Raw genomic sequence first — 19,893 nt, forward strand, 5'->3', positions numbered from 1 at the left:
TACAAAATGCAATATAACCGAATGATTTATAGGGCTATAATTACGTTATAAACGGCATGGACCGGGATGACGATACATGGGTTGGGGCTAGTAGGGTCCAGTAGTTTCAGAAAAATACCACTTGACCCGGTCCAGGCCGTCTAGCTGCCATTTCACGCCATTTTAAAACCTTACTACAATTTAAGTTTTTTTTAAATTAAAAATAGAATATAACCGGATGATATATAGGGCTATAATTACGTTATAAACGGCATGGACCGGGATGACGATACATGGGTTGGAGCGAGTAGAGTCCAGTCATTTCAGAAAAATACCACTTGCCCCGGTCCATGCCGTCTAGCTATCATTTTACGCCATTTTAAAACGTTAGTAAAATTTAACGTTTTTTTTATAAAAAATGCAATATAACCGGATGATTTATAGGGTTATAATTACGTTATAAACGGCATGGACCGGGATTACGATACATGGGTTGGTGAGAGTAGGGTCCAGTCATTTCAGAAAATTATCTCTTGCCCCGGTCCATGCCGTCTAGCTGTCATTTTACGCCATTTTAAAACGTTACTACAATTTAACATTTTTTTAAATAAAAAATGCAATATAAATGCATGATATAATAGGGCTATAATTACGTTATAAACGGCATGGACCGGGATGACGATACATGGGTTGGGGCGAGTAGGGTCCAGTCAATTCAGAAAAATACGACTTGCCTCGGTCCATGCCGTCTAGCTGTCATTTTACGACATTTTAAAACGTTACTACAATTTAAGTTTTTTTAAATAAAAAATGCAATATAACCGAATGATTTATAGGGATATAAATACGTTATAAACGACATGGACCGGGATGACGATACATGGATTGGGGCGAGTAGGGTCCAGTCATTTCAGAAAAATACCATTTGCCCCGGTCCATGCCGTCTAGCTGTCATTTTACGCCATTTTAAAACGTTACTACAATTTAAGGTTTTCATAAAAAATGCAATGTAGTAACGTTTTAAAATGGCGTAAAATGGCAGCTAGACGGTATGGACAGGGGCAAGTGGTCTTTTTCTATAATAACTGGACCCTACTCGCCCCAAACCATGTATCGTCATCCCGGTCCATGCCGTTTATAACGTAATTATAGCCCTATAAATCATTCGGTTATATTGCATTTTTTATAAAAAAAGACGATAAATTGTATTAATGTTTTAAAATGGCGTAAAATGATAGCCAAACGGCATGGACCGGGACAAGTGGTATTTTTCTATAATGACTGGACCCTACTCGCCCAACCCATGTATCGTCATCCCGGTCCATGCCGTTTATAACGTAATTATAGCCCTATATATCATCCGTTTATATTGCATTTTTTATAAAAACGTTAAATTGTAGTAACGTTTTAATATGTCGTAAAATGGCAGCTAGACGGCATGGACCGGGTAAAGTGGTATTTTTCTGAAACTACTGGACCCTACTAGCCCCAACCCATGTATCGTCATCCCGGTCCATGCCGTTTATAACGTAATTATAGCCCTATAAATCATGCGTTTATATTGCATTTTTTATTTTAAAAAACGTTAAATTGTAGTAACGGTAACGTTTTAAAATGGCGTAAAATGACAGCTAGATGGCATGGACCGGGAAAAGTGGTATTTTTATGCAATGACTGGACCCTACTCGCCCCAACCCATGTATCGTCATCCCGGTCCATGCCGTTTATAACGTAATCATAGCCCTATATATCATCCTGTTATATTGCATTTTTTATTTTAAAAAACGTTAAATTGTAGTAACATTTTAAAATGGCGTGAAATGGCAGCTAGACGGCATGGACCGGGGCAAGTGGTATATTTCTGAAACGACTGGACCCTACTAGCCCCAACCCACGTATCGTCATCCCGGTCCATGCCGTTTATAACGTAATTATAGCCCTATAAATCATTCGGTTATATTGCATTTTTTTTATAAAAAAAGACGTTAAATTGTATTAATGTTTTAAAATGGCGTAAAGTGATAGCTAGACGGCATGGACCGGGGCAAGTGGTATTTTCTGAATTGACTGGACCCTACTTGCCCCAACCCGTGTATCGTCTTCCCGGTCCATGCCGTTTATAACGTAATTATAGCCCTATAAATCATACGTTTACATTGCATTTTTTAATGAAAACCTTAAATTGTAGTAACGTTTTAAAATGGCGTAAAATGACAGCTAGACGGCATGGACCGGGGTAAGATGTATTTTTCTTAAATGACTGGACCCTACTCGCCCCAACCCATGTATCGTCATCCCGGTCCATGCCGTTTATAACGTAATTATAGCCCTATATTTCATCCGGTTATATTGCATTTTTTATAAAAACGTTAAATTGTAGTAAGGTTTTAAAATGGCGTGAAATGGCAGCTAGACGGCATGGACCGGGTCAAGTGGTATTTTTCTGAAACTACTGGACCCTAACTAGCCCCAACCCATGTATCGTCATCCCGGTCCATGCCGTTTATAACGTAATTATAGCCCTATAAATCATTCGGTTATATTGCATTTTGTATTCAAAAAAATTAAATTGTAGTACCGGTAACGTTTTAAAATGGCTTAAAATGACAGCTAGACGGCATGGACCGGGGCAAGTGGTATTTTTCTGAAACTACTGGACCCTACTAGCCCCAACCCATGTATCGTCATCCCGGTCCATGCCGTTTATAACGTAATTATAGCCCTATAAATCATTCGGTTATATTGCATTTTGTATTTAAAAAAATTAAATTGTAGTACCGGTAACGTTTTAAAATGGCTTAAAATGACAGCTAGACGGCATGGACCGGGTCAAGTGGTATTTTTCTGAAACTACTGGACCCTACTAGCTCCAACCCATGTATCGTCATCCAGATCCATGCCGTTTATAACGTAATTATAGCCCTATAAATCATTCGGTTATATTGCATTTTGTATTTAAAAAAATTAAATTGTAGTACCGGTAACGTTTTAAAATGGCTTTAAATGACAGCTAGACGGCATGGACCGGGGCAAGTGGTATTTTTCTAAAATAACTGGACCCTACTCGCTCCAACCCATGTATCGTCATCCCGGTCCATGCCGTTTATAACGTAATTATAGCCCTATACATCATACGTTTACATTGCATTTTTTATGAAAACCTTAATTTGTAGTAACGTTTTAAAATGGCGTAAAATGACAGCTAGACGGCATGGACCGGGGTAAGAGGTATATTTCTGAAATGACTGGACCCTACTCGCCCCAACCCATGTATTGTCATCCCGGTCCATGCCGTTTATAACGTAATTATAGCCCTATATATCATCCGGTTATATTGCATTTTTTATAAAAACGTTAAATTGTAGTAAGGTTTTAAAATGGCGTGAAATGGCAGCTAGACGGCATGGACCGGGGCAAGTGGTATATTTCTGAAACGACTGGACCCTACTAGCCCCAACCCATGTATCGTCATCCCGGTCCATGCCGTTTATAACGTAATTATAGCCCTATAAATCATTCGGTTATATTGCATTTTTTATAAAAAAACACGTTAAATTGTAGTAACGTTTTAAAATGGCGTAAAATGATAGCTAGACGGCATGGACCGGGGCATGTGGTATTTTTCTGAATTGACTGGACCCTACTTGCCCCAACCCATGTATCGTCATCCCGGTCCATGCCGTTTATAACGTAATTATAGCCCTATACATCATACGTTTACATTGCATTTTTTATGAAAACCTTAAATTGTAGTAACGTTTTAAAATGGCGTAAAATGACAGCTAGACGACATGTACCGGGGTAAGAGGTATATTTCTGAAATGACTGGATCCTACTCGCCCCAATCCATGTATCGTCATCCCGGTCCATGCCGTTTATAACGTAATTATAGCCCTATATATCATCCGGTTATATTGCATTTTTTATAAAAACGTTAAATTGTAGTAAGGTTTTAAAATGGCGTGAAATGGCAGCTAGACGGCATGGACCGGGGCAAGTGGTATATTTCTGAAACGACTGGACCCTACTAGCCCCAACCCATGTATCGTCACCCCGGTCCATGCCGTTTATAACGTAATTATAGCCCTATAAATCATTTGGTTATATTGCATTTTTTATTTAAAAAAATTAAATTGTAGTACCGGTAACGTTTTAAAATGGCTTAAAATGACAGCTAGACGGCATGGACCGGGGCAAGTGGTATTTTTCTGAAATGACTGGACCCTACTTGCCCCAACCCATGTATCGTCATCCCGGTCTATGCCGTTTATAACGTAATTATAGCCCTATATATCATCCTGTTATATTGCATTTTTTATTTAAAAAAACGTTAAATTGTAGTAACGTTTTAAAATGGCGTAAAATGACAGCTAGACGGCATGGACCGGGGCAAGTGGTATTTTTCTGAAACGACTGGACCCTACTAGCCCCAACCCATGTATCGTCATCCCGGTCCATGCCGTTTATAACGTAATTATAGCCCTATATATCATCCGGTAATATTGCATTTTTTATAAAAACGTTAAATTGTAGTAAGGTTTTAAAATGGCGTGAAATGGCAGCTAGACGGCATGGACCGGGGCAAGTGGTATATTTCTGAAATGACTGGATCCTACTAGCCCCAACCCATGTATCGTCATCCCGGTCCATGCCGTTTATAACGTAATTATAGCCCTATAAATCATTCGGTTATATTGCATTTTTTATAAAAAAACACGTTAAATTGTAGTAACGTTTTAAAATGGCGTAAAATGATAGCTAGACGGCATGGACCGGGGCATGTGGTATTTTTCTGAATTGACTGGACCCTACTTGCCCCAACCCATGTATCGTCATCCCGGTCCATGCCGTTTATAACGTAATTATAGCCCTATAAATCATACGTTTACATTGCATTTTTTATGAAAACCTTAAATTGTAGTAACGTTTTAAAATGGCGTAAAATGACAGCTAGACGGCATGGACCGGGGTAAGAGGTATATTTCTGAAATGACTGGACCCTACTCGCCCCAATCCATGTATCGTCATCCTGGTCCATGCCGTTTATAACGTAATTATAGCCCTATATATCATCCGGTTATATTGCATTTTTTATAAAAACGTTAAATTGTAGTAAGGTTTTAAAATGGCGTGAAATGGCAGCTAGACGGCATGGACCGGGGCAAGTGGTATATTTCTGAAACGACTGGACCCTACTAGCCCCAACCCATGTATCGTCACCCCGGTCCATGCCGTTTATAACGTAATTATAGCCCTATAAATCATTTGGTTATATTGCATTTTTTATTTTAAAAAATTAAATTGTAGTACCGGTAACGTTTTAAAATGGCTTAAAATGACAGCTAGACGGCATGGACCGGGGCAAGTGGTATTTTTCTGAAATGACTGGACCCTACTTGCCCCAACCCATGTATCGTCATCCCGGTCTATGCCGTTTATAACGTAATTATAGCCCTATATATCATCCTGTTATATTGCATTTTTTATTTAAAAAAACGTTAAATTGTAGTAACGTTTTAAAATGGCGTAAAATGACAGCTAGACGGCATGGACCGGGGCAAGTGGTATTTTTCTGAAACGACTGGACCCTACTAGCCCCAACCCATGTATCGTCATCCCGGTCCATGCCGTTTATAACGTAATTATAGCCCTATATATCATCCGGTAATATTGCATTTTTTATAAAAACGTTAAATTGTAGTAAGGTTTTAAAATGGCGTGAAATGGCAGCTAGACGGCATGGACCGGGGCAAGTGGTATATTTCTGAAATGACTGGATCCTACTAGCCCCAACCCATGTATCGTCATCCCGGTCCATGCCGTTTATAACGTAATTATAGCCCTATAAATCATTCGGTTATATTGCATTTTTTATAAAAAAACACGTTAAATTGTAGTAACGTTTTAAAATGGCGTAAAATGATAGCTAGACGGCATGGACCGGGGCATGTGGTATTTTTCTGAATTGACTGGACCCTACTTGCCCCAACCCATGTATCGTCATCCCGGTCCATGCCGTTTATAACGTAATTATAGCCCTATAAATCATACGTTTACATTGCATTTTTTATGAAAACCTTAAATTGTAGTAACGTTTTAAAATGGCGTAAAATGACAGCTAGACGGCATGGACCGGGGTAAGAGGTATATTTCTGAAATGACTGGACCCTACTCGCCCCAATCCATGTATCGTCATCCCGGTCCATGCCGTTTATAACGTAATTATAGCCCTATATATCATCCGGTTATATTGCATTTTTTATAAAAACGTTAAATTGTAGTAAGGTTTTAAAATGGCGTGAAATGGCAGCTAGACGGCATGGACCGGGGCAAGTGGTATATTTCTAAAACGACTGGACCCTACTAGCCCCAACCCATGTATCGTCATCCCGATCCATGCCGTATATAACGTAATTATAGCCCTATAAATCATTCGGTTATATTGCATTTTTTATTTTAAAAAATTAAATTGTAGTACCGGTAACGTTTTAAAATGGCGTAAAATGACAGCTAGACGGCATGGACCGGGGCAAGTGGTATTTTACTGAAATGACTGGACCCTACTTGCCCCAACCCATGTATCGTCATCCCGGTCTATGCCGTTTATAACGTAATTATAGCCCTATATATCATCCTGTTTTATTGCATTTTTTATTTAAAAAAACGTTAAATTGTAGTAACGTTTTAAAATGGCGTAAAATGACAGCTAGACGGCATGGACCGAGGCAAGTGGTATTTTTCTGAAACGACTGGACCCTACTAGCCCCAACCCATGTATCGTCATCCCGGTCCATGCCGATTATAACGTAATTATAGCCCTATATATCATCCGGTAATATTGCATTTTTTATAAAAACGTTAAATTGTAGTAAGGTTTTAAAATGGCGTGAAATGGCAGCTAGACGGCATGGACCGGGGCAAGTGGTATATTTCTGAAACGACGTGACCCTACTAGCCCCAACCCATGTATCGTCATCCCGGTCCATGCCGTTTATAACGTAATTATAGCCCTATAAATCATTCGGTTATATTGCATTTTTTATAAAAAAACACGTTAAATTGTAGTAACGTTTTAAAATGGCGTAAAATGATAGCTAGACGGCATGGACCGGGGCATGTGGTATTTTTCTGAATTGACTGGACCCTACTTGCCCCAACCCATGTATCGTCATCCCGGTCCATGCCGTTTATAACGTAATTATAGCCCTATAAATCATACGTTTACATTGCATTTTTTATGAAAACCTTAAATTGTAGTAACGTTTTAAAATGGCGTAAAATGACAGCTAGACGGCATGGACCGGGGTAAGAGCTATATTTCTGAAATGACTGGACCCTACTCGCCCCAATCCATGTATCGTCATCCCGGTCCATGCCGTTTATAACGTAATTATAGCCCTATATATCATCCGGTTATATTGCATTTTTTATAAAAACGTTAAATTGTAGTAAGGTTTTAAAATGGCGTGAAATGGCAGCTAGACGGCATGGACCGGGGCAAGTGGTATATTTCTGAAACGACTGGACCCTACTAGCCCCAACCCATGTATCGTCATCCCGGTCCATGCCGTTTATAACGTAATTATAGCCCTATAAATCATTTGGTTATATTGCATTTTTTATTTAAAAAAATTAAATTGTAGAACCAGTAACATTTTAAAATGGCGTAAAATGAGAGCTAGACGGCATGGACCGGGGCAAGTGGTATTTTTCTGAAATGACTGGACCCTACTTGCCCCAACCCATGTATCGTCATCCCGGTCTATGCCGTTTATAACGTAATTATAGCCCTATATATCATCCTGTTATATTGCATTTTTTATTTAAAAATACGTTAAATTGTAGTAACGTTTTAAAATGGCGTAAAATGACAGCTAGACGGCATGGACCGGGGCAAGTGGTATTTTTCTGAAACGACTGGACCCTACTAGCCCCAACCCATGTATCGTCATCCCGGTCCATGCCGTTTATAACGTAATTATAGCCCTATATATCATCCGGTAATATTGCATTTTTTATAAAAACGTTAAATTGTAGTAAGGTTTTAAAATGGCGTGAAATGGCAGCTAGACGGCATGGACCGGGGCAAGTGGTATATTTCTGAAACGACTGGACCCTACTAGCCCCAACCCATGTATCGTCATCCCGGTCCATGCCGTTTATAACGTAATTATAGCCCTATAAATCATTCGGTTATATTGCATTTTTTATAAAAAAACACGTTACATTGTAGTAACGTTTTAAAATGGCGTAAAATGATAGCTAGACGGCATGGACCGGGGCATGTGGTATTTTTCTGAATTGACTGGACCCTACTTGCCCCAACCCATGTATCGTCATCCCGGTCCATGCCGTTTATAACGTAATTATAGCCCTATAAATCATACGTTTACATTGCATTTTTTATGAAAACCTTAAATTGTAGTAACGTTTTAAAATGGCGTAAAATGACAGCTAGACGGCATGGACCATGCCGTTTATAACGTAATTATAGCCCTATATATCATCCGGTTATATTGCATTTTTTATAAAAACGTTAAATTGTAGTAAGGTTTTAAAATGGCGTGAAATGGCAGCTAGACGGCATGGACCGGGGCAAGTGGTATATTTCTGAAACGACTGGACCCTACTAGCCCCAACCCATGTATCGTCATCCCGTTCCATGCCGTTTATAACGTAATTATAGCCCTATATATCATCCTGTTATATTGCATTTTTTATTTAAAAAAAAATTAAATTGTAGTAACGTTTAAAATGGCGCAAAATGACAGATAGACGGCCTGGACCGGGGCAAGTGGTATTTTTCTGAAACTACTGGACCCTACTAGCCCCAACCCATGTATCGTCATCCCGGTCCATGCCGTTTATAACGTAATTATAGCCCTATAAATCATTCGGTTATATTGCATTTTGTATTTAAAAAAATTAAATTGTAGTACCGGTAACGTTTTAAAATGGCTTAAAATGACAGCTAGACGCATGGACCGGGTCAAGTGGTATTTTTCTGAAACTACTGGACCCTACTAGCTCCAACCCATGTATCGTCATCCAGATCCATGCCGTTTATAACGTAATTATAGCCCTATAAATCATTCGGTTATATTGCATTTTGTATTTAAAAAAATTAAATTGTAGTACCGGTAACGTTTTAAAATGGCTTTAAATGACAGCTAGACGGCATGGACCGGGGCAAGTGGTATTTTTCTGAAATAACTGGACCCTACTCGCTCCAACCCATGTATCGTCATCCAGATCCATGCCGTTTATAACGTAATTATAGCCCTATAAATCATTCGGTTATATTGCATTTTTTATAAAAACGTTAAATTGTAGTAAGGTTTTAAAATGGCGTGAAATGGCAGCTAGACGACATGGACCGGGGCAAGTGGTATATTTCTAAAACGAATGGACCCTACTAGCCCCAACCCATGTATCGTCATCCCGATCCATGCCGTATATAACGTAATTATAGCCTTATAAATCATTCGGTTATATTGCATTTTTTATTTTAAAAAATTAAATTGTAGTACCGGTAACGTTTTAAAATGGCGTAAAATGACAGCTAGACGGCATGGACCGGGGCAAGTGGTATTTTACTGAAATGACTGGACCCTACTTGCCCCAACCCATGTATCGTCATCCCGGTCTATGCCGTTTATAACGTAATTATAGCCCTATATATCATCCTGTTTTATTGCATTTTTTATTTAAAAAAACGTTAAATTGTAGTAACGTTTTAAAATGGCGTAAAATGACAGCTAGACGGCATGGACCGAGGCAAGTGGTATTTTTCTGAAACGACTGGACCCTACTAGCCCCAACCCATGTATCGTCATCCCGGTCCATGCCGATTATAACGTAATTATAGCCCTATATATCATCCGGTAATATTGCATTTTTTATAAAAACGTTAAATTGTAGTAAGGTTTTAAAATGGCGTGAAATGGCAGCTAGACGGCATGGACCGGGGCAAGTGGTATATTTCTGAAACGACTGGACCCTACTAGCCCCAACCCATGTATCGTCATCCCGGTCCATGCCGTTTATAACGTAATTATAGCCCTATAAATCATTCGGTTATATTGCATTTTTTATAAAAAAACACGTTAAATTGTAGTAACGTATTAAAATGGCGTAAAATGATAGCTAGACGGCATGGACCGGGGCATGTGGTATTTTTCTGAATTGACTGGACCCTACTTGCCCCAACCCATGTATCGTCATCCCGGTCCATGCCGTTTATAACGTAATTATAGCCCTATAAATCATACGTTTACATTGCATTTTTTATGAAAACCTTAAATTGTAGTAACGTTTTAAAATGGCGTAAAATGACAGCTAGACGGCATGGACCGGGGTAAGAGCTATATTTCTGAAATGACTGGACCCTACTCGCCCCAATTCATGTATCGTCATCCCGGTCCATGCCGTTTATAACGTAATTATAGCCCTATATATCATCCGGTTATATTGCATTTTTTATAAAAACGTTAAATTGTAGTAAGGTTTTAAAATGGCGTGAAATGGCAGCTAGACGGCATGGACCGGGGCAAGTGGTATATTTCTGAAACGACTGGACCCTACTAGCCCCAACCCATGTATCGTCATCCCGGTCCATGCCGTTTATAACGTAATTATAGCCCTATAAATCTTTTGGTTATATTGCATTTTTTATTTAAAAAAATTAAATTATAGAACCGGTAACATTTTAAAATGGCGTAAAATGAGAGCTAGACGGCATGGACCGGGGCAAGTGGTATTTTTCTGAAATGACTGGACCCTACTTGCCCCAACCCATGTATCGTCATCCCGGTCTATGCCGTTTATAACGTAATTATAGCCCTATATATCATCCTGTTATATTGCATTTTTTATTTAAAAATACGTTAAATTGTAGTAACGTTTTAAAATGGCGTAAAATGACAGCTAGACGGCATGGACCGGGGCAAGTGGTATTTTTCTGAAACGACTGGACCCTACTAGCCCCAACCCATGTATCGTCATCCCGGTCCATGCCGTTTATAACGTAATTATAGCCCTATATATCATCCGGTAATATTGCATTTTTTATAAAAACGTTAAATTGTAGTAAGGTTTTAAAATGGCGTGAAATGGCAGCTAGACGGCATGGACCGGGGCAAGTGGTATATTTCTGAAACGACTGGACCCTACTAGCCCCAACCCATGTATCGTCATCCCGGTCCATGCCGTTTATAACGTAATTATAGCCCTATAAATCATTCGGTTATATTGCATTTTTTATAAAAAAACACGTTAAATTGTAGTAACGTTTTAAAATGGCGTAAAATGATAGCTAGACGGCATGGACCGGGGCATGTGGTATTTTTCTGAATTGACTGGACCCTACTTGCCCCAACCCATGTATCGTCATCCCGGTCCATGCCGTTTATAACGTAATTATAGCCCTATAAATCATACGTTTACATTGCATTTTTTATGAAAACCTTAAATTGTAGTAACGTTTTAAAATGGCGTAAAATGACAGCTAGACGGCATGGACCATGCCGTTTATAACGTAATTATAGCCCTATATATCATCCGGTTATATTGCATTTTTTATAAAAACGTTAAATTGTAGTAAGGTTTTAAAATGGCGTGAAATGGCAGCTAGACGGCATGGACCGGGGCAAGTGGTATATTTCTGAAACGACTGGACCCTACTAGCCCCAACCCATGTATCGTCATCCCGTTCCATGCCGTTTATAACGTAATTATAGCCCTATATATCATCCTGTTATATTGCATTTTTTATTTAAAAAAAAATTAAATTGTAGTAACGTTTAAAATGGCGCAAAATGACAGCTAGACGGCCTGGACCGGGGCAAGTGGTATTTTTCTGAAACTACTGGACCCTACTAGCCCCAACCCATGTATCGTCATCCCGGTCCATGCCGTTTATAACGTAATTATAGCCCTATAAATCATTCGGTTATATTGCATTTTGTATTTAAAAAAATTAAATTGTAGTACCGGTAACGTTTTAAAATGGCTTAAAATGACAGCTAGACGGCATGGACCGGGTCAAGTGGTATTTTTCTGAAACTACTGGACCCTACTAGCTCCAACCCATGTATCGTCATCCAGATCCATGCCGTTTATAACGTAATTATAGCCCTATAAATCATTCGGTTATATTGCATTTTGTATTTAAAAAAATTAAATTGTAGTACCGGTAACGTTTTAAAATGGCTTTAAATGACAGCTAGACGGCATGGACCGGGGCAAGTGGTATTTTTCTGAAATAACTGGACCCTACTCGCTCCAACCCATGTATCGTCATCCAGATCCATGCCGTTTATAACGTAATTATAGCCCTATAAATCATTCGGTTATATTGCATTTTTTATAAAAACGTTAAATTGTAGTAAGGTTTTAAAATGGCGTGAAATGGCAGCTAGACGACATGGACCGGGGCAAGTGGTATATTTCTAAAACGAATGGACCCTACTAGCCCCAACCCATGTATCGTCATCCCGATCCATGCCGTATATAACGTAATTATAGCCCTATATATCATCCGGTAATATTGCATTTTTTATAAAAACGTTAAATTGTAGTAAGGATTTAAAATGGCGTGAAATGGCAGCTAGACGGCATGGACCGGGGCAAGTGGTATATTTCTGAAACGACTGGACCCTACTAGCCCCAACCCATGTATCGTCATCCCGGTCTATGCCGTTTATAACGTAATTATAGCCCTATATATCATCCTGTTTTATTGCATTTTTTATTTAAAAAAACGTTAAATTGTAGTAACGTTTTAAAATGGCGTAAAATGACAGCTAGACGGCATGGACCGAGGCAAGTGGTATTTTTCTGAAACGACTGGACTTTACTAGCCCCAACCCATGTATCGTCATCCCGGTCCATGCCGATTATAACGTAATTATAGCCCTATATATCATCCGGTAATATTGCATTTTTTATAAAAACGTTAAATTGTAGTAAGGTTTTAAAATGGCGTGAAATGGCAGCTAGACGGCATGGACCGGGGCAAGTGGTATATTTCTGAAACGACTGGACCCTACTAGCCCCAACCCATGTATCGTCATCCCGGTCCATGCCGTTTATAACGTAATTATAGCCCTATAAATCATTCGGTTATATTGCATTTTTTATAAAAAAACACGTTAAATTGTAGTAACGTTTTAAAATGGCGTAAAATGATAGCTAGACGGCATGGACCGGGGCATGTGGTATTTTTCTGAATTGACTGGACCCTACTTGCCCCAACCCATGTATCGTCATCCCGGTCCATGCCGTTTATAACGTAATTATAGCCCTATAAATCATACGTTTACATTGCATTTTTTATGAAAACCTTAAATTGTAGTAACGTTTTAAAATGGCGTAAAATGACAGCTAGACGGCATGGACCGGGGTAAGAGCTATATTTCTGAAATGACTGGACCCTACTCGCCCCAATCCATGTATCGTCATCCCGGTCCATGCCGTTTATAACGTAATTATAGCCCTATATATCATCCGGTTATATTGCATTTTTTATAAAAACGTTAAATTGTAGTAAGGTTTTAAAATGGCGTGAAATGGCAGCTAGACGGCATGGACCGGGGCAAGTGGTATATTTCTGAAACGACTGGACCCTACTAGCCCCAACCCATGTATCGTCATCCCGGTCCATGCCGTTTATAACGTAATTATAGCCCTATAAATCATTTGGTTATATTGCATTTTTTATTTAAAAAAATTAAATTATAGAACCGGTAACATTTTAAAATGGCGTAAAATGAGAGCTAGACGGCATGGACCGGGGCAAGTGGTATTTTTCTGAAATGACTGGACCCTACTTGCCCCAACCCATGTATCGTCATCCCGGTCTATGCCGTTTATAACGTAATTATAGCCCTATATATCATCCTGTTATATTGCATTTTTTATTTAAAAATACGTTAAATTGTAGTAACGTTTTAAAATGGCGTAAAATGACAGCTAGACGGCATGGACCGGGGCAAGTGGTATTTTTCTGAAACGACTGGACCCTACTAGCCCCAACCCATGTATCGTCATCCCGGTCCATGCCGTTTATAACGTAATTATAGCCCTATATATCATCCGGTAATATTGCATTTTTTATAAAAACGTTAAATTGTAGTAAGGTTTTAAAATGGCGTGAAATGGCAGCTAGACGGCATGGACCGGGGCAAGTGGTATATTTCTGAAACGACTGGACCCTACTAGCCCCAACCCATGTATCGTCATCCCGGTCCATGCCGTTTATAACGTAATTATAGCCCTATAAATCATTCGGTTATATTGCATTTTTTATAAAAAAACACGTTAAATTGTAGTAACGTTTTAAAATGGCGTAAAATGATAGCTAGACGGCATGGACCGGGGCATGTGGTATTTTTCTGAATTGACTGGACCCTACTTGCCCCAACCCATGTATCGTCATCCCGGTCCATGCCGTTTATAACGTAATTATAGCCCTATAAATCATACGTTTACATTGCATTTTTTATGAAAACCTTAAATTGTAGTAACGTTTTAAAATGGCGTAAAATGACAGCTAGACGGCATGGACCATGCCGTTTATAACGTAATTATAGCCCTATATATCATCCGGTTATATTGCATTTTTTATAAAAACGTTAAATTGTAGTAAGGTTTTAAAATGGCGTGAAATGGCAGCTAGACGGCATGGACCGGGGCAAGTGGTATATTTCTGAAACGACTGGACCCTACTAGCCCCAACCCATGTATCGTCATCCCGTTCCATGCCGTTTATAACGTAATTATAGCCCTATATATCATCCTGTTATATTGCATTTTTTATTTAAAAAAAAATTAAATTGTAGTAACGTTTAAAATGGCGCAAAATGACAGCTAGACGGCCTGGACCGGGGCAAGTGGTATTTTTCTGAAACTACTGGACCCTACTAGCCCCAACCCATGTATCGTCATCCCGGTCCATGCCGTTTATAACGTAATTATAGCCCTATAAATCATTCGGTTATATTGCATTTTGTATTTAAAAAAATTAAATTGTAGTACCGGTAACGTTTTAAAATGGCTTAAAATGACAGCTAGACGGCATGGACCGGGTCAAGTGGTATTTTTCTGAAACTACTGGACCCTACTAGCTCCAACCCATGTATCGTCATCCAGATCCATGCCGTTTATAACGTAATTATAGCCCTATAAATCATTCGGTTATATTGCATTTTGTATTTAAAAAAATTAAATTGTAGTACCGGTAACGTTTTAAAATGGCTTTAAATGACAGCTAGACGGCATGGACCGGGGCAAGTAGTATTTTTCTGAAATAACTGGACCCTACTCGCTCCAACCCATGTATCGTCATCCCGGTCCATGCCGTTTATAACGTAATTATAGCCCTATACATCATACGTTTACATTGCATTTTTTATGAAAACCTTAATTTGTAGTAACGTTTTAAAATGGCGTAAAATGACAGCTAGACGGCATGGACCGGGGTAAGAGGTATATTTCTGAAATGACTGGACCCTACTCGCCCCAACCCATGTATCGTCATCCCGGTCCATGCCGTTTATAACGTAATTATAGCCCTATATATCATCCGGTAATATTGCATTTTTTATAAAAACGTTAAATTGTAGTAAGGATTTAAAATGGCGTGAAATGGCAGCTAGACGGCATGGACCGGGGCAAGTGGTATATTTCTGAAACGACTGGACCCTACTAGCCCCAACCCATGTATCGTCATCCCGGTCCATGCCGTTTATAACGTAATTATAGCCCTATAAATCATTCGGTTATATTGCATTTTTTATAAAAAAACACGTTAAATTGTAGTAACGTTTTAAAATGGCGTAAAATTATAGCTAGACGGCATGGACCGGGGCATGTGGTATTTTTCTGAATTGACTGGACCCTACTTGCCCCAACCCATGTATCGTCATCCCGGTCCATGCCGTTTATAACGTAATTATAGCCCTATAAATCATACGTTTACATTGTATTTTTTATGAAAACCTTAAATTGTAGTAACGTTTTAAAATGGCGTAAAATGACAGCTAGACGGCATGGACCGGGGTAAGAGGTATATTTCTGAAATGACTGGACCCTACTCGCCCCAATCCATGTATCGTCATCCCGGTCCATTCCGTTTATAACGTAATTATAGCCCTATATATCATCCGGTTATATTGCATTTTTTATAAAAACGTTAAATTGTAGTAAGGTTTTAAAATGGCGTGAAATGGCAGCTAGACGGCATGGACCGGGGCAAGTGGTATATTTCTGAAACGACTGGACCCTACTAGCCCCAACCCATGTATTGTCATCCCGGTCCATGCCGTTTATAACGTAATTATAGCCCTATAAATCATTCGGTTATATTGCATTTTTTATTTTAAAAAATTAATTTGTAGTACCGGTAACGTTTTAAAATGGCGTAAAATGACAGCTAGACGGCATGGACCGGGGCAAGTGGTATTTTACTGAAATGACTGGACACTACTTGCCCCAACCCATGTATCGTCATCCCGGTCTATGCCGTTTATAACGTAATTATAGCCCTATATATCATCCTGTTATATTGCATTTTTTATTTAAAAAAACGTTAAATTGTAGTAACGTTTTAAAATGGCGTAAAATGATAGCTAGACGGCATGGACCAGGGCAAGTTGTATTTTTCTGAATTGACTGGACCCTACTTGCCTCAACCCATGTATCGTCATCTCGGTCCATGCCGTTTATAATGAAGTTATAGCCCTATAAATCATAGCCCTAGTTAATCTAAGCCATAAGTATAAAATCATTTAATTAAAATATTACACATATTGCGCCCCATACATGTGAATGTGAATGTCGAATAAGGATCCAACTTCACAAAAAAAATTGAAAATCGAATAAGGAATAAGTAACCAACTTCACGCCGGTGGCCTACGTGGGTAAATGGATTGTTCCCCGGATGAGGTTTGTGTCATGGAAAAAGGCAATCTAACCTTGCCTGCGCGGAAGGCCTAATGATTTGGGTATAGTTCAATTCAAATAACACGCTACTACTACTCATTTTGCGTACCCATTATTGAGAAACGGTTGTAGCATTACCTCGCCAACTGAGACAGTCATGGACTTCAATGTTGAAATTCGCTTGTAAAGCAACATCATAATAGAAGCCTGAAGACGCACTGCAGTTTCTGAATTGGCGTACAACACAGAAATGTTGATCGTATTCCGTATTACCACAACGACGAGTAATAAGAATGCATATACGAGACCCTTGTAGGTGTTCCACTCTTGTTTTTCAACGTATTTCAGCATTTCAACGATGATCATTACCTGGAAATGTATATTTTAGTGTTAATCATTAAGCGTTTCCAAATTATTTAAATTAATTCTTGCAGAAACGGTTTTTGAATAGTCTTTGCATGAATATCATCATCATCTCTCTGTATATTTTAAATTATGATTTCACCGACCTATTTTCGGTTAGTGTAATGAATAATGAAAAAAATAAAATAAAAATAACATCAGTTGCATACCCCACCGATACGTCCAACGATTTCGCCAAACGTTGAGTAGACGCAACTGAAGAAAAACTGCCGGCGAATAAAACGGAAACAAGCACGGACAAAGGAAGCCTTTTCTTTGTTATTACAACAATCTTGATCCCATAGTTGCTGGAGCCTTCAAATAAAAAAAAAAACCAGTTATAAATGTACTACTACAACAAGGTGTACATTTTCACCGAAGAATGCCTGGTGCTATCATTTCTTTCTTGTTTTATTTCTCCAGTTTCAGTTTTGCTTATTTTGAGACAGATTTATCATATTTTCAGTAACCCAGAACAACGCGATATATTGTTTATATGCAACATACATTAGTCTTTCACAGAAACAAGAATAAAAACCAGACACATAAATGTAATTAAAGTCAATTTATTCAGTGCTTAATATTATATACAACATTCACTGTAAAGCCATTATATTATTAACCGGTCACGAAGATGCGCATGCACCACCGGGGCTGAGGCAACGAATGACGTTTTGTTCAACTACTGGGCTGCCGATGCACGAAACGCACGAAGATGGAACAACACACGTGGTGCAGATCGGCAGACACTTTGGCACGGATAGATCAGGCGACTTGGATGTAATACAGGTTGCACACGATTGCTTCTGCGTTGCTGCGTTCAATTTGCTTGCACATTGAGACACATCATTCTTGCATTTCATTAAGTCCAGCATTGGTAGGCCACCAGAACAACTAAAATAAAAATGGAAGTTTTGTTATTCAAAGCCAGCCACAAACTAATGTCAAACAAACGAATAGATTGTCTGTGTAATCAAAAGATAGGCCTACTTACATAGAAGATTTTCCTAAAAGTCTTTCCAAAAGTGTGTATAGTTCTTCTTCCATGTTAGTTTCTTCGGCGGCAATGCAGGCAGCAACAAGGGCGAAGACAATGATAACACGCATGATTTTGGCTGGAATAAAGTTCGTCTGATTCGGTGTACTGTATGTAGCAAGTTCAAAATGTCGTCTGAATGAACAGTAAACGGTGTATCGCTTTTTATAGAAATCCAATTTGCATAAACATTCTACCAGGTGGTACTTTACTTCACCTGAGTCGATTCCTATTGTTTCTCATGAAACAAGAAACGCGTCATGTAAGCGTACCATGGGAAATTAACGCGATACCCAATCAGCGGTGGCGTCAGGATCTTTCCGAAGCGGGGGAGGGGGGAGGGAGGATAAATTCCCCGAGGGGGGGGGGGGGGCTATGTAAGTAAAGCAAGCATCACTAGGCCAGGGGGGCCGCCAGCGTATTTTTTTTTTCCAGGACGAACGTGGGCAGAAATCATGAATAATTCATGAATAATTATAACGTAATAGGGAACAGTATAGATGGCGCTATATAAGCATGCAGAGAGATTAAATAAGTGTAAACAGCGTTTGCCAACCGAAATACGCGGGCCGCCAAGGGCCCCCGGTTGGGGTCCAGGGGGGGGGGGGGTGAACCCCGAAAGCAACGCGTTATAGCCGTAATTTGAGGCCGTTTTAATAAGATTTAGAGTATCCAGTTTTTTCCATTTTTTATGGTACATAAATAAAATACTGTGTGAAAAAATGAAGTTTTTAAAGTTCAATATGCCTATAATAGAAAATATACGCGAACGTAAAACCTACCCACGGACCAAGAAGTATATAGTTAATTGCAGGGACTGTTTACTGTCTGGGGGTGCGAAAATTGTAAATGCGCAAAACTAACGCCCATGGGCTGATCGGTAAGAAAATTAAAAAAAATAGAGCTGCTAAGTCCCCGGAAATTGAAATATGAAACAAAATTACAAGTCTACAGAGAACCAGCCCACCAAGGTTAGGATGGAGCTAAGAACATTTAGAAAAATAGAGTTGTTATAGGTATCTGGAAATTGGTTTATAGTATTTCGAAAAAAGAAACAAAATATATAAGTAAGGACCAGCCCTATCATTAGGGTTGAGCTGCTACAAAAAGTGTGAAAAGTAAGACTTCCAGGTCCCTGGAAAGAGGCCCCTATTGATAAATGAAACGAAATTATAAGTCTACAGGACTAGCCCGCCATGGATGGTGGAGCGTAAGGAAATTGGGAAAAATAGAGCTGCTAGGTCCCTGCAAAACATTGAAATATGAAACTAAATTATAGGGTCTACAGGACCAGCCCACCATGATAGGGGTGGAGCTAGAGTTGCTAGGTTCCGGAAATTGGACTTATTATACAAAATATATACCGGTAAGTCTCCAGAACCAGTCCTACCATGGTTGGGACTGAGATATAAAAAAAATAAAAAAAAGAGTTCTAAGTCCCCAGACAATGCGCACTGACTGTATTGTACTTCGAAATATGAATGACCAGCTCTATAATTGGGGCTGAGCTAAGAAAATTTTGAAAACTGGAGCTG

General features: G+C 39.1%; 1 protein-coding gene and 1 long non-coding RNA gene across 2 annotated transcripts in view; both read right to left on the reverse strand.

The window, feature by feature from the left end:
- Positions 1–19,893, reverse strand: part of LOC140049799 (multidrug resistance-associated protein 5-like) — a 29,520-nt gene that overhangs the window by 8,303 nt on the left and 1,324 nt on the right. Inside the window, exons 2-3 of the mRNA XM_072094748.1 lie at positions 17,493–17,637; positions 17,059–17,289 (exon numbers count right to left, since the gene is read on the reverse strand). Of these exons, the coding sequence (XP_071950849.1) occupies positions 17,059–17,289; positions 17,493–17,637 (376 nt within the window). The remainder of the gene's footprint in view (positions 1–17,058; positions 17,290–17,492; positions 17,638–19,893) is intronic.
- LOC140050048 (uncharacterized) lies at positions 17,873–18,504 on the reverse strand. Its single transcript, XR_011845353.1, has 2 exons — positions 18,317–18,504; positions 17,873–18,216 (listed from the first exon to the last, which is right to left on the reverse strand). It is a non-coding gene; the product is annotated as an uncharacterized lncRNA (long non-coding RNA).

This window comes from Antedon mediterranea, chromosome 5 (assembly GCF_964355755.1).
Source record: "Antedon mediterranea chromosome 5, ecAntMedi1.1, whole genome shotgun sequence".
Taxonomy (NCBI): Eukaryota; Metazoa; Echinodermata; class Crinoidea; order Comatulida; family Antedonidae; genus Antedon; species Antedon mediterranea.